The 21,059-nt window shown below is 40.0% G+C and overlaps 1 protein-coding gene across 2 annotated transcripts in view; it reads right to left on the bottom strand.

Annotated features, from left to right (window-relative positions):
• The window catches only part of LOC112112029 (amphiphysin-like), a 185,809-nt gene that overhangs the window by 70,210 nt on the left and 94,540 nt on the right, over positions 1-21,059 (bottom strand). For both annotated transcript variants that reach the window (XM_026654043.1, XM_026654042.1), the window contains exons 3-6: positions 16,821-16,875; positions 7,286-7,380; positions 3,159-3,254; positions 409-516 (exon numbers count right to left, since the gene is read on the bottom strand). In XM_026654043.1, coding sequence (XP_026509828.1) covers positions 409-516; positions 3,159-3,254; positions 7,286-7,380; positions 16,821-16,875 — 354 coding nt within the window. The remainder of the gene's footprint in view (positions 1-408; positions 517-3,158; positions 3,255-7,285; positions 7,381-16,820; positions 16,876-21,059) is intronic.

The raw sequence follows: 21,059 nt of genomic DNA on the forward strand, positions 1-21,059 counted from the left end.
TGGCCCATCTTTACTGTAGAGGTTCAGAGCTTCTCTAAACCTTTGGTGAACCTTTGCTGAATCTTGCATTTGCAACAAAACTGAAAACCAGCAATTTTCCAAAGAACTCACATTGTAACGTCATTTTCTCAGTTTTACTACAAAAAGGCAAGCACAAAGCCTATGCACCCCTTAAATCCCAGTGCAACTCAAAATAGGACTTAAATGGGACTCACTCCTGCAAGAAGCTGAGCACTCTGGCCCTGATCTAGCAGAGTGCATAACGTGTTTAAACGTCAGCATGTGAGCAGTCCCATTTTCTGAAATGGAAGAGAACAGACTCTATGCTATCCATTGTGCAGAAATAAATGTCACCCGGACTCAGGACGTCTGCTGCCAGTAACATTGTTATTTAAAGACATACCCTACCTTTGTAATTCTGCTTTCATCTCTTCTTTTTGAGCTCTGCAAGGCTTCCAAGTGATGTCTTGCACTGTCATAGTCCACCAGCTTTCTGCTTCGCTTTGCAATGCGAGTCTGCAAAAAAAATCAGTACTATTGCCACACATCCAAGCAATCTGAGATGGAACTTTCATTTAATTTGCTTTAATTTGTCTTTGATTCTTTACCCTCTCACTTGCAATCTAAACTTTATTTATCATAATATTGCATAGTGAAAGCACATTTGGTGAAAGAGACAATTTAGGTAATTTATTATTTTAATACGAAACCTATTTATTGAGAAATAAGGGTGTGACAAGAGATGTGTGTGTGGAGAGTTTGCAGGACTGGAATCTCACATATCGATTTTATAATATATGAACAGACTCATCTTTATCTCCAGCAGTGTGAATGGACTCATTAAGCTATACTATAATGGTACCACAAACTATCTTCCCTTTCATATTACACAGTGTGTGAATTTAATGATTAATATATATTAACTTTTTTCAGAGTTAGGAAAAATGCTGAAAACACACTTCTCAGTATGACTTTCTTTGAATACATAATGAATACATTTAATTATTTAATTTTGACATCACATAATGGGAATTCCAATTAAGCTACTGTAGGTATCATAGGACCTCTCATAATACTAAAAAAGGTGCCTTGGAAAATTGCTGACACAACAGTAATGCATATTGTATATAAATTTCCTTTTATAATACTGTGGACCAGATTCCAGGCTGCAGCTAAAGAGAACTGGGCACAGCTCAGGAACTGGAGTGGGACTTTATCTCCCCTTGAGCACCCAGGACCCTAGGTTGTCCTGGTGCTAATGTTGTCCCTGGTGTCAATTATAGCAGGGGCTGAATGTGCAACCCTTACTCACAGCTAAAGATCATCCCATCATAAGGAAGCTCTGGCTGTGGCCCCTTTTTCCTGGCTATTTTTCCTATGTCAGCAGCCTGGGTAGTGCTGAAGTCACTAAGCTGGTTCTATGCCCCACTAGGATGCCTCAGTACTACCGGAATCTTCTAGTGGCTGGCTAAAATGACTTCAGAGCAGCTTTGCACCAATGGCGACATGTAAAGTTGACCCAGCATATCAGAGGATCTGCCCCGTGTCTCAAATGAGACTGTAAGTAAACTTGCCAGTTATGGTGGTGATTTTTGCAATATGGCCGCCTGTTTTATAGAAAGTCATTGAGTCCACTCTTTCCTTTCAAATAAGTGCTGATCAGCCCTTAGATGACAATTTTGAGAGTCACTATTAGCATAGGCCTGATTCAAACCAGCAACACAGAAGCAAAAGGACTAAATTAATCACAGGCACAAGTGGCTGCACCTCAGTCAATCATGGGTGAAAGCTTGAGACCCAATTCCACAGTATCTGAAGCCATCCAATCTGGCTATGGCTCTTAAAATGGATGGTGTTAACATAAGCTGGCTACAGCTTTGATGGTATCCATAAAGGTAACACATCAGGATGTTTGATTACAAAGATCGCTCCAAATTCAGTTCAATTCCCAATTTCAATACATTTTGACATCCTTATCACCTCAATAGCATTTCATGGTGAAAACAAAGCTGAACCCAGCATTTCTTGAAATATCAGAACACAGGCCTTTAACAAGTACCACCAAGAGCTGTAGCCAATCTTGACTGGCTTTAACTGAGTCCTGTTTTAGTGTGTAATTCAGCTGTCAAGGCCACAAAATGGTAACCTTAAATTTCAGCCAATCACAGTCTGTAGAAACTGAACATTTCTGCCCTTCCGAACAAAGCTGAAATCTTTATTTATTTTTTGATGCTTTGGAATAAGTATCCAAAGGATGGCATCTACCTGGCAACTAAATGTGAGTCAGGATTGCTTTGAAAATTTACAGTATCATCCAGTTATAACATTCTCCTTCTTCATCGTCTATTGGGTTAATGAGTTGTTTTCCTTAAAGTCCCATCTCTTCTTTAGTCATGTACTTATTATGTACTCCTCCACTTTACACTGTTGATCATCACAGCCATGCTCCAAGGCCCCAGTCCAACAAGGCACTTAAGCATTTGATTAACTTTAAGCATGTGAATAGTCCCATTGTCTTCAAGTGTTAAGCTTTGTGATTCAGTGTTTTACATTATTGAAATTTCATACGATTTGGGTGCATGCTACTTTGAAATCCTTACAGGGAAGACAGAATTAAAAAGGGACTTGGGGAGTGTATGTTGTGATTTGTATAATAGCAGTCTCTACTGAGATGTATTACAAAGCTTTTGTGATTGATCAAATCACAGAAACCATCTATTGCTTCAAATTCAACAAAGAAAACAAGTGACTCGAACATCCAGAGGTGCATCTAACCAAGAAAAGAATAATGACAGAACACTTCTGATTCTAATAATTCTGCTGTAACACTTTGGTCTCAAGGCCTTGCTCCAGCACTGCTGAAGTCAGTGGAAGTTATGCCATTGACTTCAGTGGGAGCAGAAAAGACCTACATAAAAGTCTGAAATACAAAGGCTAATTTAAGAAAATCAAATGGTGCTACTGCATAATACTTAATTTTGTTCATTCAGGAAAATAGCATAGACTATGAATGGAATTTGCTTACAGAATTAGATGTGTTACATTCCACATGACAGCGGGCTTCCTGTATATTCTTTATTTCATTTCTCTCATGATTATGACTCAATAGTAATCGGTAACCTTTTAATTTTTCCCTCTATAGAAATGTATTACTGTACTTTGATATCAGGAAACTGTCCCAGGTATGTATCCAAGGTCAGCAATGATCCATCCACCAGCTTTTGATGAAAGTCTTCCCAGAGCACATCACATTTCTGTAAAGAAAGAGATGAGATACAGAGAAACACAGTTGACAATCACTCAAAATTTAGGGGAAACACTTATGTAAATGGCAAAACACTTATGTAAATTGCAACGCTTAATTCTCCTGGAATCTTCTTATGTTCTTCCTGCAAAAATCAGAATTTAGTTGTGAAATGGATAAAAAATCTTCAATCTGAGTTTTAATTTACAATAGAATAGATTTAACTCCAGTAAACAATTAAAAAATTTTGCAGTCTTCAAAGTAGTAGCAGTCTTGGAAAGTCACGAATCCAAGCTTTGCAGGATTACTACTGATTCTAGCAGGCCGGGAGTCCCAAAACCAAAGTTACTCTATTTCCCGCCTATAAATAGGTTCACTGATATGTACATCATAACCTCTCCTCTAACGAGCAGCAAAACACAACTAAAACCAAAATAAAATAAAATGAATAAAAGGTGGTTCCTTCATCTACTAGAGTGATTTGTAACCTCAGTTTTGATTTTTCAGTAAAATGTATGGACAATGGAGAAATTGGGTTTATTTTATTTTATTTTATTTTAACACTTGTTTTCTGGCTGAGTATTCTTCCAGACCAGGGGAAGTCATATATTCCCCATATTTGTTTCTCTCTGCCTATCAGTAATAGAGCATTTTGAAGGCAAATGGCTGGCATAAATAGTTCTGCCTCACAGAACTCAAAGGATCTGTAAATCAAAAATTTGGATTCAGGATACAAACCACTGCTACTCCAACAGACAAAAAGTCCCATTCTTCACATCAACTTCACATCACATCCATTCTTTGCATCAGCTGGGGGCTAGCTCACTCCTATGTAAAGTCGTGGGGGAACTGCCAGAACATGCTCCTTGGAATTCTTCTGTCATTGAGCATGTTAATGCAGCTGGACTGATTAGGAGTACTATGGAGAAATGAGTGATATCCCATGCCAGATGCAAAGTTCTGCTGCTGCTGCTAGAGATCAGTGCTCTTAAAATCTCCTGGGACTTGGTTTCTCAATCTTGGGATTTGAACAGGTGCCGGGCAGGTCACAATCACCCTGCTCTTCTCATGTTTCTAAATGGGAGGGGGATCCCACCTAGATCTCACCTAGAGAAGAAGGAAGTTTTGTGGTGATCCTGGTATATGAAGAGCGAGAACCACTGCCCTACAGGATCCATGGGCAAGCAGCGGTCCTGAAGGCTATTTTCTAGTGACACTGTTTACTCATTCTGTGCCACAAGACAGACATATTGTAAATGCAGTATGACACAAGATGCCAGAATTTATTTAATCTATTTCCTATCATAATTGCAGACTCTAATGAATAATACTCCATTAATAATCCATTAATCACACTTAAAAATCCATATTTATTAACACAATATTTAATTACAGTTGTGTAAAAAGCAGCAAACCATGAGATCATAACAAGCAATAGCAATTATGGTACATTGGCATTTGAAAATAACTTGCAGAGACACATTTTAGATAAATTAAAATCTTGGAGGTTTTCAAAAAGTTAATGGGACTGAAAAGCACTTGCTGAATAAATGATTAGTGCCTCAAATCACCTTCTCTCCTCACATAAAGATCAAGGTCATTTAGATGGAACAATTTAGGAATAATTGCCTGTGGACTTGACAAGGTAAGCATATTCTCCTAAACTGTATTTTCAGTAATGCATAAATCTATAACATCACGTCCAAACTTCAGATTAAATTGGAAAAGACTCAGCTGTAGAAACTACAGTGTGTCATGTGTTACCCTGTTTGAGACCATATTCACACAGGTAGGGAGTTAGAAGATTTTTCCTGTATGTAACAGAGACCAAAACCCGGCTGTGTTCTCAGGTAAACTACTGTGACTCCAGGGTAACTCCTCTTAAATCAGTGAGAATACTTTGGATCTACACCAGTGTGCGATGGATCTGCTAAGCAGGGGACTACAACTCGCATCACCCTCTCTCCACGGCACTTCCCTACCTGTTTCCATTATTGGAGCTCAGGGGAAAACTTAGATCATCAGGGTTGTTCATTTCTACCCACCAAGTAGCACTCGTACCTCTGGCTCCTGCCTTTTACGTCCTGCCAGCCAAATTTGCCATTTGGAATCCCATTGCTGACACCAGTGTAAATTACTGGGGTTTCTCATGACCGGACTACACCAAGTCCCTAAGGTTCCAGTGGCATGCCAGGTGCATCAAGATCAAGAGGCAAACACTGCAGGTGCTTCAGCACCTAGGCCTTGTAGGTGCTAGCCCTCGTGGGATTCAGTAACCACTCAGACCCATGGCTAAGCGAACGAGTATTTTACAGGGCTGGTAGGCAAGGAAATGGTTGCAAATACCCTAGGTATAGAGGCTTAAACAGTCACAGTTCAAAGTGAGCAATAGTGGTTCTTATTCAGGTCCCTGGGGCTGTCTAACCGAGAGACTGGGCTCTTCATTCCTAGTGCCTGAGGTGCCATCTCCAGTTCAGCTTCCATTCAAGCAAACAGGAGCTTGCAGACTAGTCTCAGTCAGTGTCCCCCTTTGAGACCCTTCTGCACTGGCTTCCTGCCCAGCTGCTGCTGTTCTCCTGTGCATACCACACTAACCTGCACCTGGCTGTAATATTAACAGCCACAATCTGTTCCACATGCATTTCTGTATACAGTTCTTGAGAAATCTGCTCTGAATTCAGCTTCTCTGCAGCTCTTCTTGCCATGTGGCTACTGCCTCCCAGCAGAGCCCAGACAGCTCTTGGTTCAGGATCTTTCCCCTTACCTGGCCAGGGGAAATGGAAATGCCGTGGGATGGGGGACTGATGTGAGTTGTAGTCCCCTGCTTAGCAGATCCATCACACGGTGAATCCAGAGTAACTCTTCTGGAATCAGTGGTAATACTTGGGATTTACAATAGCGTTTATGAGATAAGATTCTGTCCCCAAGTCCAAAATTAGCAATGATGTAAATGGTAATATAAGTTATATGTCAGATGTAAGTTGTTCAGACAATACATTTAAGTGGGTATAAGCAGTGAAGTAGTATAACTTACACTGATTTGGCATTGTGTGTGTTTACAACACAAATGTAACTTATATTCCATTGGGAGGGAGCAAGGTGGGAGGAGAATAGCAGGAAAAGCTATTAACAGGAGAGTTTGTGTTTGTTTTTCCTGCTACAGCTCCCACACTTAATACCAGATCAGTACAAATTACATTTGATTATAATTTACATCAGTTTTCTGACCAACTTACACCGTCTTGTCATCAGTAAATTTGCCCATAGACTTCCATGGGATTTAAACTTGCTTACACTTGCTTCCTAATTTGGCCTCTAATATTTATTACACCCTAACGAAAGAAATTCAATAAAAGCACCACCACCACAAAGCCTGGTCCAAAGATAAAAGGGTCATATTCTACTCTCACAATGTTGTAAATCTGGAGTAACTCTTCAGTGGAGTTACTCCAGACTTGCACCACTGTAAACAAGAACAGATTCTGGCTAGAGAAAAGTCAGTATGCAATCAGGTATTCTTTCTCTTATAATTAGTCCTACCATTATTACGAAATACTACAGGATGATCATGAACATTCAAAATCTTATAAACGTGCATATAAGACGCCTCGCAGTAGCTTGTCAAATAACTGTTATTGAGCCTGAGTCTGCTCTCACTTCCGGTACACTGAGGTAAATCTGGAGTAACTCCAGATTAATGAAGTTAATACAATTACCTGGGTTTTAAACGAGTGTGAGTGAGATGAAAATAAAGGCCATTATGCATAATAGTTTAGAATGTCAACCAAGTTTTTATTTTAAAAATAAAAATAATTATTTTAAGAACACACTTTTCCACTATCGCTGCATTATGATGTAAATATGGTTCATGGAGTGTTTTCTGATTACTATGAGATGCTCTCTAGGAGGCCTACAATTACATTCTGCACCAATACATTAGTACAGTAAATGAGGAACTCAGTGACTTAAGGTTAATATTTCCATTCTTTGGTTCAGACAAATCTATTCTCAACCATGTTTCTTCACATTCACACCTCTTACCTCTCCAACCATTTTCACATCTTCCCGGCCGTACCATTCGGGCTCATATACTTCATGAAGAGACTCTGTAAGCTTCTTAGAGGCCTCTTGCATGCCTAGGATTTTGTAGAAAAACAATATATTATTCTACACAACACAAGGAATAGTGGGTCGAATCTTTATTTACTTCCACCTTTTTCCCCTTTTATATAAATAGGACCCTACCAAATTCATGGTCCATTTTGATCAATTTCATGGCCAGAGGGTTTTTAAATTTGTCTATTTCACATTTTCAGATGTTAACATCTAAAATTTCACGGTGTTGTAACTGTGAGGGTCCCAACCCAAAAGGTACCCAGAGGTGGGACTGATCTCCCCCCGCCAGAGAGTGGCAAGTCATGGGAAGTGAAGTGGTGCAGCTGGGGGCTGAGTCCTGTCCCTCCCTAGCCTGGCCAGGACTCACAGCTAGGAGCCCCGAGCTGGGGCGCTCCCAGCAGCAAGGGGGAGATGGGACCCACCTCCACAAGCCTCCTCTGGCTGCAAGAACCTCCGGGGCTGCTGCCCAGCCCCAGAGCTTCCTGCAGCATGTGGAGGCACCCAAAGTGATCTCCCCACCGAGAGTGGCTGGGACTCACAGCTAGGAGCCCCCAGCTGGGGTGTTCCCAGCAGCACAGGGGAGATCAGATTTCATGGGGAAGGGCTTATTTCATGGTCTGTGACATGTTTTTCACGGCCATGAAATCGGTAGGGCCCTATATATAATGTTTGTTGGTGTGGTAAGAATGTAGCTTTCAAAGAGTTTAAACAAAAAATAAACCTTCATGTTCAGGGCATAAACCAGCCACTAACTACCTGGAGTTAACAAGAAATGTCCTTTATAGTCTATTATGAGTGTGACAGAGTAGGGTATCTTTGTATACACTTATGAACTCCATTTTGTATTAGGTGCTGAACATGTCTCTAAACTGTCCCAAGGCAGTGTATTGAATTATATTCAGAGAGCGGCTCTGCCCATTAAGATAGTGGCTCTGCACAGGAAAATTCACTTGAAAACTTGTTGAAGGACTGTCACTGAGAAGCCAACAAAATGGCAATCTGTAGCTATCAACTTTGAATGCTCTCAGCTCCTGGCTCACCCCCATGGAACAACGTTTTTCTATGCAGGTGGTGCTAGCATGAATGGGGGATGGGGCTGAAGCATGCCAGGGGAGCACATGGCAAGCAGGCAGAGACACTGTTCAAGAGAGCATGCTACTCTGTGCAAGAGGCCTGCCAGTGTAACACGTAAGCAGGATGTGCAGGAGAGACTCAACCCAGCCTGAAACACTGACTCACATAAGGGGTGAGATCAGACTGGGGAAGGCGGCCTTTTGTCATTTTAAAAATCTGTAAGTCTTGAGTGCTTTCAAGAGTAAAGTGACTTTGGTTAAGAAATTCCTTTGCTAAACCTGTGTTCCTTGCTTTCTTGCCACATTGTCCCTGAAGGGGTTAAACAAGTAGCTCAGAGAGACCACAGCCTCAGCAGAGCTCTGTGGGAGCTTGTGTACATGACTGGTAGTTGGGAGCTTGGGAGGATTGAGGCACAGGTTTCAGGGTTTAGGGTAGCTGCATTGCAGTCCCATGTCCCAAGAAGGGATCAGACAAAGGGTCTGAGCCTGGAAATGTGCCTAACAAACCCAAAGCTAGAAACAGTGACTATAATTCTGTCCAAACCCAGTTGGCTTGAAAGCACATGGGACTCAGTGTAGGAGTCCACTCGCAACAGACTGGTGGTCATACAGAGGGGTACTGTGCCAGGTTGTAACAATGAGATTCTTATACCCTCCTTTGAACCATTGGCCATTACTGGTGAGAAGATAGTAGACTAGCTAGACCATTTTAATCACTCTGTAATATACAAAATGTCTGATTTCTTCTCACTTACATTGATGTAAGTAAGAAGTAACTCCACTGAAGTGAGCACAGGTAACATCAGTCTAAACCTGTGAGAGGAGCAGTCAGACCAGTTGATCTGGGTTTGACTGAAGTAGATGGGAGTGTTGCCGTTAATTTTAATAGTGGATGAAATCATGGCTCTATCTGCAGAAGTGAACTGACCCTTCCTGACCTTAAGGGTCAGGCCAACATTATAATTACACGCAAACTTTATTTAAACTTTTACATAAAACCTGCTGAAATGAGCTGAATTCCAATGACAACAAAACGGAATGCTTGAAAAAAATCCAGCTTTTTAATTACAAAAAAATTGCCAGCCAAAATCTTTGTTTGCTACGGCACATCTGCTCTGCCTTGGAAATATCTCTAGTGTAAGCTTTAGAATTAACCCTTAATTGACTGAATTTCAGAATAGCAGTGAAATTTTGATCTTCCCTGGAAAGAAATACAGACGTTACCCCCTAAATCTGGAATAGCCTGAAACTCCTGTTAGAATACTCCAAGGAAGGTATTTTGTGATCTGCTCAGTGACCCTCCCACTCATTGCCCACTCTTTGAAAAACACACGGGACATTAAAAGTAAAATGATAAAGTACTTTTCTGTTTACAAAAATGATTTTCTATGTAGAAAAGAAAAAAAGAAAAAAGATTTTTCTTTTCTGGCCTCTCCATGGAAGCTTACGGGAAGGAGGGGCACAAGGGTCAAGCACAATGGGAGCTTTTGCATTCAATCTTGCACCATTAAATCCATGGGTGTCTCGTCACTATATGAGCAGGCTGGGACCAAGGAATGCTGGAGCACCTCAGGGCTCTGACTGCTAACAGAGGTTTGTGTGGAAGAGGGTAGGAGACCAAGGAAGGGGAGAGAGCAGGACCAAGCCTCATCCCACCCCCGTGGCAGGCCAGTGGAGCTGGCTGAATGCAGAGTGGCGCTTTCACTGCACTCACTTTAAAGATAGTGCACTGTCTGTGTGCTTCCCCAGAGCAACAGGAGACACTGTGTGCAATCCTTCACAATGCTCCGACTGGGCTTGGTGCACCACTGCCAGTGTAGGACTGTTATTTAATGCCACAATCTAGCCCAGAGTGTTCAAATTGATGGTAAGGGCTTAAGGAAGATTTCCCTCCCTCTGCTGGAATTCACTCTCCTCTCTAGATATGGCTACCTGATCCTTGCTAGGAAAGATGCATCACTGGACCTTAAAGGTATTACTGATTTTTTTTTAAATGTGATTTAGAATGTACCAGACAAAATGGAGAGGATTTTCAAATATTTTAGTAGAGCTCTATATCAAATCCTCTTTCTACTGCCACAAATTAATTCAGCCAGTAAAAAAAGAAACAAAGCAGCATTGTTGCTTTTAGGAATACTGTGTTCTGACCATTCACTCAATAAAAATGCACACATCCTTACTCACACTTTGATCCACTCTGAAACATCATTCTTCTGCTCTTGTGCCCTTGAGCACACTGCGTACTACACCCACAACATATGTTACTGCAGTACACACGCCAACAAAGCCCTTCGCTTTATATCTAGCTGCTGTTTACATTCAACTCAGACACAGATATGATACTGTGCAAACAAAAATCAGTGCTGAGTATAAGATCATCTCTATTGACAGATACTTTCTTTTAAACATGATATTTTATATAAAAACAATAAAAAAGCACATAAAACTGTATATGTATAAATAGATGCACAAGAGGAAATAGCAAATAAAAACAACAACAAATACCAATAACAAAATTCAACATTCATTATTTGTAAAACCTGAAAAAACAAAAGGAAAACCAACCAACCAACCACCCCTGAACATGTAGATATCATGCAGGGCATCAATTATTAAAATGACTAAATAGATAAATAAGTGAGAACACAACCTACGAGTATCGTGGATTAATACACACAAAACTGCAAAACTGACCAGACATTTTCATATTTTTTCCAAGCGAGACATTTTTTTCCATTAATGCAGTAGTAGAAAGGACAAATATTATTTAAATGTTGCAGATCCTAGTTATACTTCTGTTTAAAAAAAATGTAAAGACTCTTTATCATGCTTGGCCTGTATCAAAAATATACCAGAAAAGTGCAAACATAATATTTTATCAATGCCCAATAATCTGTTCTTTCCCCATATTGCTGTAGACCCTGTAGACCAAATTCAGATGTAACCTAAGATAACGGGAGTTGTACCTAGTTGCACCACAGGGCTAAATTTGGCCTCGTGACTATGATTCTTGCCTCCTGACTATTGTTTTTATGCTATATTTATTACTATATTCTTCATGTGTGTATGTATATATGTACAATGAACTACAGCCAGGCTTTCAGCGTGTGGCTTCCCATTTGTATGTGTGCACACAACTGTTTTAGCATGAACTCACAATGTCCAGGGATTATTGATTTGTATTCACATTCAATGTTTGTCATATACTGATAACTCTTATGTGTTCTTCAATACTGAAATTAAGAGGATTAGTGGCATTCCTAGGCTGTGTGCTGTCTCCCTCTCTCAACTGCTGTCACTGAGAAAGATAAATTACTTTAAAAAAGCTATTTAAGTTCTAAGGAATGGTAAAATAATTTGTACCAATGATGAGCAGTTCGCAATTCATATTTAATATCAATTGTTTGAATTAGTATTGCTTGTTCTTGGTAATTGGATCACTTACTATTTAATCACTAGAAATGATGAAATAATTGAGTTACTTGGTAAAATCTGTGTGAAATAATCCAGCTATTGAGGGCTGTATCTTTCCCCTGAGAGCCTTGCATAGATGAAATCTACTCCCTCTTTCCATGCAGAAGAGCCACCTTCCCTGGATCTTGCAAGGGCTCTTAGCAAGATTAGGGATCCACACATGCAGAAGGACAAGCCTGAAGGCAGCAGGCCAGGCATGGGAGGGAACAAGTCTGCCCCTACCTACTCTAGGAGTAAATTGCTTTAAACATTATAAAGCGTGAAGAAGCGGAGACCTTCCAAGATGTGATGCTCCCACTGATGGGTGTTTCCAGGGGCAGCAGGGTATCGGAGTCCATAATGGCACAGCATCCATGAAACCAGGCTGCCAGGGAGCCCAAAGCCAGCAGAGAGCCATGGATAGGGTTCAGAGGAACAAGGTTGCTATGTGGTGGGCCCTGATGCTCCCTTGTGATCTACACATTCTGGGGCTGACCTCCTTGTTCCAAATGGAGAGCCCGGCTCAGTCTATGAGAAATTTCTGTACATGTGGCTTGAGCTAAGCAATCTGGCCTGCCTCCTAGTATTTTATTACTCGAGCGGGGAGGGGTCTTTTCCAAGTGAGGTTCTCGGAGGAATTAACAGAGTTCTTTAGTAAATCTTATCCAAAAGACAAATTCTAAGAAATGAAATGGCTAACTTTAAGTAATTTATGTCGATGTGTGATAGGAGCTAATCTGTCAGCCACAGAATGTGAGAGCTTTCCTACAGCTCTTCTGAAGACCAGCTGTCATTTCCATGTCATATCAAATGATCAAAGAAAGACAGGGCTTGACCCCGTCACTTTGCATCCACAAATAATTGCAGGTAAACGTCTACATGCCTTTGTGTACCTTGCAAATAAATTAGAGGTGCAAAAAGGGAGGTTGATTTAGGATTTATTTAAAATTCAGGACCATTAAACGCAACCTTGATTAGAGCCAACTACAACTCTCTGTGGCTTTTGAAGAGCTCAGAGATAAAAATCTCAGAGAGCCCTGAAGGCACCTGATACTAGAGAGGTTTGAGGGAAGGAAGGACCCCAGCCATCAGATGAAAACTATAGTAATCAGCGAAATTTTATCCACTCCCTTAATCCTCTACTCTATGACAGTACTAATATAGGTTGAATAGATGCAGCGAAATGTAGCCACAATGATACAGAAATGCAGGCGAGGTGTAGCATTCTCATATTAGCATCTCATAAAATCAAATATTCTACACTTATTTAACACAATTACCTTATTCCTTCCAATGGTCACCAGAAAAGAGCAAGAGCCATAGAGGGACAAGAAGGGCCTGGATAGGCTAAAGCCAAGAGGTTTAGGAAGCACCACAGAGCTCAGGGAGGAGCATGAATGCTGTAGAAACTCTTTTCTTTTAGGAATGTGCATTATTAAAATTCAGAAATGATCTTTTTCTTTACATTAAAATGAATGAACAAAAAATGGTCAAAGAAGGGTCATTTGACTACACATTGTTTGAAGCATGCAATGATCTGCTACGGCTTTTCCACATTTAACTTCTAGAATCCTGTGATTCTAATGTCATGGAGTAAAATTAAGTTCATACCATGGCAGCTTTCTGCCAAATAAGAGAGAAAATCCTTTTAATTAGAGATTAAATGTTTCAGTTTGTCCACTTCCTCAGACTCAGATGCTGTTCTGCTGTACTTATATCTTTGAAAATAGCTACCAATGTAATCTGTTCTGATAAGGGTATCAGCCATCTCATCAAAAATGTATCCATAATTAAAGAGCAGCAATTGATGCAGGCTCTGTAATTCTGCTCAGAATGTCAAACTTCTGTTTCTGCCTAGCACATCAACTAACAGTATTCCCCGACTATAGAAACACAACATCTAAATATGACTAATTATTAATGATTATTTATTGCTATTACTGTAGTACCTAGGAACCTCCGTCATGGACCAAAATCCCATTGTGCTAGGCACTGTGAAAACACAGAACAAAAAGACAGTCCCTTCTCCAAATATACCAAGTCACTGTATACATTCTCTCTGTTAATATGGTTAGAAAGTGCTGACTCTCATCTCCTATGGATAAGTCCCCAATTGTTTGTTGTTGTTATTATTTATTTGTTGAACTCCAACAATGTGCTCAGCACAGTAAAATACACAAAATGAAGACAGTCCCTGTCTTGAAGAACTAACAATTCAAGAACAGTTGTACTATTCAGTAAGTGCAATTGTGATAAAGTAGCAGAATTTCCATATGCCTCAAATGTCAGTGTTACAAGATAATATTATCATTTTACAGTGGAGGCACTGACCAGTTCAAGAACTATACACTGATCTGTTATTTGCTTTGCAGTGAACACTCTCAACTCATACTTGTGTGGGCTGGAATGTTGCAGTTTCAACTAATGCAAATTTTGGCATTAGATTGAAGAATGTTCAGCAGTTTCCTCATCACTGATGTGACTGGACAATCTTCTGCTGCTTTTTCTAGGAGCTCATCTAAACCTTTCGGCACAACTACAAGCATAGGGCAACATAGACCTCTACAGCCCTTGGAGGAGTACCAGGGCACAGGTGTCTCTCTGAAGTACAATTCCTATGGCACTCCCCGTTCTCTGCGGATGGGGGAGCGTACTGCATCGGGGGGGAGGGGGAGGAGGGGGAGGAAGGGAGGGGATTACTCCTGACTGACTACACCTTGTGCTCAGTTGCTCGCTTTTGGGTGAGCAGTCCCTGTTCCCCACCCACACCCAGAACAAGCTCCACATATAGCTCAGTGGTTTGAGCATTGGCCTGCTAAACCCAGGGCTGAAAGTTCAATCCTTGAGGGGGCCATTTAGGGATCTGGGGCAAAAATCTGTCTGGGGATGGGTCCTGCTTTGAGCAGGGTGGTGGACTAGATGACCTCCTGAGATCCCTTCCAACCCTGATATTCTATGATTCTATGAAGTGCTGTATGGCCACACAAGGGGAGAAGGGATTATTGCCCTGTGTGGCCATGCAGAACCCAGGCACAATTTAGCACAGTGTAAATATGGGGTGTTGTTACCTTTATGAAATAATATGTTTATTGTTTGCATAATCTTAGTATAGTACATTTACAGAAATTCCTCATTACATATTCAATATCACTGTCCCTTGTGTTTTTAACAAAAGCTGCTATATGTCTGCCTTGGCAAAAAAGATCATTTTGTGCTAAATATGATTCCCAACAAGGATGCCATTTGACACTAGTTGCGATTATGTTACTTTTCTTGAGATGATCACTGGGAAGGTACTGAGCCACCAAACTTATTTCATTCATCATATTAGTAATAAACTGAGTTCAACAGATTTTCAAATGTAGACGACAAGCAACGTTACGAGAAACGTTCAAAGAGACCAGCATTACCGATAAAGCGAATCAAGAACTTTCACATAAAGTAAAAGTAAATTCGGTGCAAAGGGTAGTCTTGTTAAATAATGAAGTAAATAAAGGATGTTAAGGGGCAAAACATTAAAAAATAATTAGAGATGAAGAGGAGGATTGTTGTCACCAGCACAGAAATCCAAGCACCGTGAAAATAATCAGCCTACATTGAGGAAAGATGATCTGGCTAACAAGCAGCCACATCATAATTTCTTTCACTAAATATATGGCTGGTAATGCTAGGGGTCTGAGTAATGATGATACAATAGTAGCACCAGGCATTGCCAAAAAAAGGAATTCATATTCCTTCCAACTAAAATAGCTTGTTCTGATCTAGATACCAAGGAATGTCACATGCCTGTTATATGAATTTTTTGTACAGTGACTTGCACAATTATACAAACAATAAATGGTAAACAACAACTTGAGCCATTCTTTTTACTCCCGTATTGTGATTCTCATCAACAAGAATTTCCTAGAATATCCATGTCCTCTGAAACTTTGTTATGACTTGCAGCAACAAGAAATCCTTTGGGCACTGTAGCTAGCTGGTCCATGTTAGAGCATCTTGGGGATGGGGCTGGATAAAGAATCAGGAAAATATTATCATCTCTCTAATGGCCTCCTTCTTTTGCTATCCCCAGAGAATCAGGCCCCAAATACCTTCAAAGGTTTTATAGAAGAGGCAATTACAAAAGAGAAACCTCTCTGCAGGGAGTAACTGTGTTCAGTGGGTTGGATTTACATGTCCACTAGAATTTAAACAACTCTGCTTTATCCCCGATGTTTGGCTGATGTGCAGTGAACTTCTGTGGAGAGCATAGAAAACAACTCAGGTCTGGGTTTGATCCCAAAAGAAGAAATTATTTTTTCTTTGGTAGATGAAAGGTAATATATTATGGACCCGACAGTCAGAAAGGTGTGATAAACCTCAATGCAAAGACTTAGAGCCTGAGTCAGACTGATCAGGAGTGAAAGGAAGTGATCCACTGCCTGAGCAGAAAGGTCTTCAGGCATTATGGCTGAAAAGGTCAAGTGCAGTGTTCACAAGTGATAGCATGTTCACCAGTGGTCTCTATTGGGACATAATATTTTCTGGATACTATCATTTGTGAAGGTGAATAACAGAATGCAAGCTCTGGTTTTTGCTTGTTCTGCGTGCTCAAATGGGAGTTTGTGCTCATGAAATACAACACTTGTCTGCATAAGGAATAGCACGGAAAAATGCGTGTGCAAGGCTGCACGCATGTAATGAGGGGTCACACATTTTGAAATTCAGAGCTTAGACCACAGTGCCTATGCAAGATACCAAATCAGAAATGAGGCACCATGATGAGAAAAATGATCTCTCTCACTTGACCTTGTCTGTTGGGCAAGCCACACAACTACACTCTGATTCCCCATTGCGTATTTAAAATTATTTCAAAACAGCCAATTTGTTTGGGCATCTTTTTACAAAAACTATTAAAAAAATAAATACAAATATTAAGCCTGTTAAAAAGTTACCTTTGATGGCAGCTAAATATCCTCGTAGCTCTCTCTGGAGCCTGGAACCTTCCGCCTGAAAAAAAGAAAGACATGAAAATAGAGGTTGTATATCTAGAATGTAGCTGAGCAAAATCCACGTACCTCCAGAGTGGGCATTTTCCACCAGTGTCTCATGGGCTTTAAAATACATCCATATAACAGCCATTTAAAATAACTGAAAGTGCCTCTACTGCTTAATTAGCAATAAAAACCAATTTCAGAAAATATCCATCAGATCATGCCACATTATGACTCATTCTAAACATTACATACACCTTCTTTGTGCGAGTGTGTACATGTACAAACAAGATACACACTCGCAGATGTTGGCTCGTATAAATCTTATGCACCACTTAAACTATCATTTGAAGTTTTAGTTGGAGCACAGTCCTTGTGCTGGCCCTCCACACAGAGAAGAATTCCAATTAGCAAGAGAGTCATGTATTTCAAAGCCAAGGCCTGATCGACATGTATGATATCCTATCTTTTCCCTAACAATGATGAACATGTAATTAATTAAAATCCAGAATCCCCACCTGCTAGAGAAGTCAATGGAACTACGCCAATTTATACAGTTGCAGATCTGGCCCCAACTGTAAATCTAATAATAGTTTGGCAAAGGGATTTCAAAAATAATTTAGAAGTTTTTTATTGGCTATTGTAAAAAATAAAGTCATTTTACCCTTTAAATTATTTCTAAAGGTCTTCTCAATCCTTATTGCACTATTAGCAATTTTTCAGAAAATTGCTGCCATAATGGCACTAAATAACCACTGAAATGTTACTGGAAACTTAATATCGTTCCAAAAGGATAAAGCAATCTTAAGAAAAATACTTTGGCAATAAAATCCTACAGTCTGCTCTGAAATCTTAACTGTTTCCTTTGCAAGTACATCAAAGGGATCTTTCTTTATCTATTATCAATATCCTTTGAGAATCCCAAAGATCATATGTAAGAATACTGATTGGTGTACTTTAGCTTGGATTGCAACACAGTTCATGCTTCACACTTTAGAGGAGTATTTACAAAAAAGAAAATCTGTCATATTTTAGTGCCCTTAAGCATACTTTAGATCCAAAAAGCTGTTCTTTAGGATACTTTTCATATTCTGAAGAATTAGGAAAATCATAGATGTATATTACTGCCTAATATCCTTTAAATAGTTCTTTTGAAGCTATTGTTTAAGAATATTAGCTTGTTGTCAGATTTTCTCATGCATGTCCGAGCTCTGCCTAACTGAAGCATCAGTTGTGTGTTCTGAGCTTTAATCATGTTTTTAATATGAAAGTTAGGCGCCTCTCTTGGGAGCTATCTGAACGTTCTTGGGGGGGGGGGTGGATCTCAGCTGGTGTACACTGAAGTCAGTGGAGCTATGACACGTCACACCCGTTGAGGATTTGCCCTTAGGTGCCTAAAGTGCTCAGGTAAGGGGCGCATAAATGGCTGGGATAAGTATCTCTTGTGATTTTGTCAGATTAGATAAATACACAGTTTAAATGGTTTAATACAAATTATCCTCACCGAAAAAGGTAATACACCTAGGAGTATTACATTGATTTATGTCCTTTTGAAATGAATGTACTGTTGGAGTGCGAGCTATGTAGATTAAAGTTGTTTGTTTTCTGCAGAACTGGGCACTATGGGTGGCTGCAAAAGCACAATTTTCCATGCTGCCTGTAGACTGAAACTGGTGGGGAAGTTGTCATCACAGTATCAAGGAGGAGTAGAAGCTCTGGGCCACACTACTTACCCAAGCCAGGGAGAGGAGGGGAGTTTGTTCTCTGCTTTTAGCAGAGAAAGAGGAGCTGTGCGCTCTCTCTGATTTCACCCCACCACCAAGTCTCAACCAGTTCTGGAAGGACAACCTGTCTGGTGAGAGGATAATTCAGTTCCCATTCATGGTTTCTTTGCTGAGACAGTTAGCATGGGTTCTAGTCCAATTGTAATGGTGGGATTTTGGATGTAGACACACGTCTACTATGAACTATATTAAATCCACCATCTCGTATCGCAAACAGACGGTTAGATTGTAAAGACTTTCGGTCGTTCATTAACTTGATGGATTTGACTCAGTGACAAACAACTGGAAGGTTCCATAGCCTGTTACCAATCCTCTGAGCTATCCAGGTCCCATTTTAAGTACGTCTATGTACTGTTCAGAGGTAAACTACAGAATTGTATATGATGTGCTACCACAGTTGTAGAATAACAAGCACGCAACAAAAGATGCGGTAGTGACACAAGTTATTCAGGAAATAGTTTCCAATTCCACATACTATTTTAGGGTAACATCACAAAAACTATGTAATATTTTATGGCCAATCAGTAAATGTCATGAGTTGCCAGTGACCACTAGACATACAGACATATGAAAAAAGGTCATATTTGATCATATCGACTGTTAGCATTATCCTTCTGTATGAACAGTCAGAACTTAAAATGTGCAGCTCTCTCAATCTGCACTATTTTAGGGCTCAAGTCACTGACGTATCTAAGCAACACAGAACTCCACCAGCAAATATTCTATGAGACACAGCCAGTTCCAACTTTCATTAACATCAATAGCAAAAGGCCCACAGACTTCAATGACAGGAGAATTAGGCCTTACTAGACAAAAAGGCAAATTTGCTTCAGAAATCCTCTGCCCTGTCAATTTTACAACGTAGCTATCGGTGAAGATATTTGATCAGCTAACAAACTGTTTTTTCACATAGTGAAATCAATGCACTCCTCTCTTGTCCCCACTATCCTGAAAGGATCCTGCACCCTCTGTCCTGTGGGCAATAAGAACAAAGAGAAATGCTTTGGCATATTGTTTTTCAATTTTGACCACATCTCATATTTTTCCCCTCTGTACTTTGAATGCTTCCATAGTCTTGTCTTACAATTTTAAAGGGTTTTCTTTTCTATTCTTCCAGGTTACGCTTATGGTGCTAGAAGCCGTGGAACACTGCAACACCTCACATCAGACATGAAACTGACATTTAAACCATGCATTTAAGGATGAAGTCTAGTGAAAGAAAAATACAACTACAGTGAAAGAAAAAAAAAACCACTAAATCTTACTACTGTAATGAATGTGCTATGACGGATATATGCAGAGGATTCTCCTTCCTTTCTGGGCCATCACACTAAAGCATTTGCTAGCTCTGAAAACATTGTTGCATGAATTTGCATTAAGACAATCAGTCTATCAACTTTGTTAATTGAGATGTAGCTTCCTGAAGGAAAATAACTGGCAGGTACCAGTCTGCTGCTGTACTCATCTGTAAAGAGTGCACCTAAAAGAGATTTTAAAATCAAATCATGTCCTATTTATTCGCAAACACTGATGCCTATTTTATCATCATTGTATACAATAAAAACATGACAGCAAACAGAATAATAGTTTTATAATACATAAAAACAGGGGGGAAAAAAACCTCAAAAAGGATAGCAGAATCCTCACAATCCAGCTGTTTGATGTCAATGAGAATGTTACCATTAGGGTCCACATTGTCAAAATCGATACCATTAGGCCACACATTGTCGAAGTTAATATATATGTTCACAATAATCTCATAGGCAAATCTCATTAGATTGCACATACTAGTGATATGGGATGCTCCACATCCAAAATAATACCATTTGACCTATCCCTTACTAAAAAACAACACAAAACTCTACTGTGATGTCCAAAACAGTAACTTACAATGGTGTTTTGGACAATTATTGTATAAAAATCGTTGGTCTTATGGTCTCACATCATCCTCTTCTTCTCTTTTATTCACCAACCCTGGTGTCCTATTTTATAAGCAGCAATATCCTGTGGTCAACAACGGCATGAGCACCTCAGGGCAGGGGTCAAGCACAGACAAAATGTTGAGAGAGGCCAGGAAAATCCTTGACTGTTAAGGAGCCCCTAACCTTCCATAGCCATGGGGCTCCATGGTCCCTTAAACCAGTAATGCGCCCTTTTAATGAAAAATATAAATATGGTACAGTAGGTAGGCATATTTTGAATCACAGATTAAAACACTAAGGGCCAAATTCAGTCACATGAGGGACAAAATTGGTATAAGACTGGAAACTTTTCTAGATGTGGAGGAAGGAAATTAGAAGTGGAGCTGCAACTGGAAGGCTCTGCCATCAGACACATTAGAAATGCCTTTCCCCCCTCCTCCCCTTTAGAATGTGAATGTCACCCCTTAGCGAATTTAGGAAAAATCCTTAGTATC

Source organism: Terrapene carolina, unplaced genomic scaffold (assembly GCF_002925995.2).
Source record: "Terrapene carolina triunguis isolate 2854851 unplaced genomic scaffold, T_m_triunguis-2.0 Scaffold179, whole genome shotgun sequence".
In the NCBI taxonomy this organism is placed as follows: domain Eukaryota; kingdom Metazoa; phylum Chordata; order Testudines; family Emydidae; genus Terrapene; species Terrapene triunguis.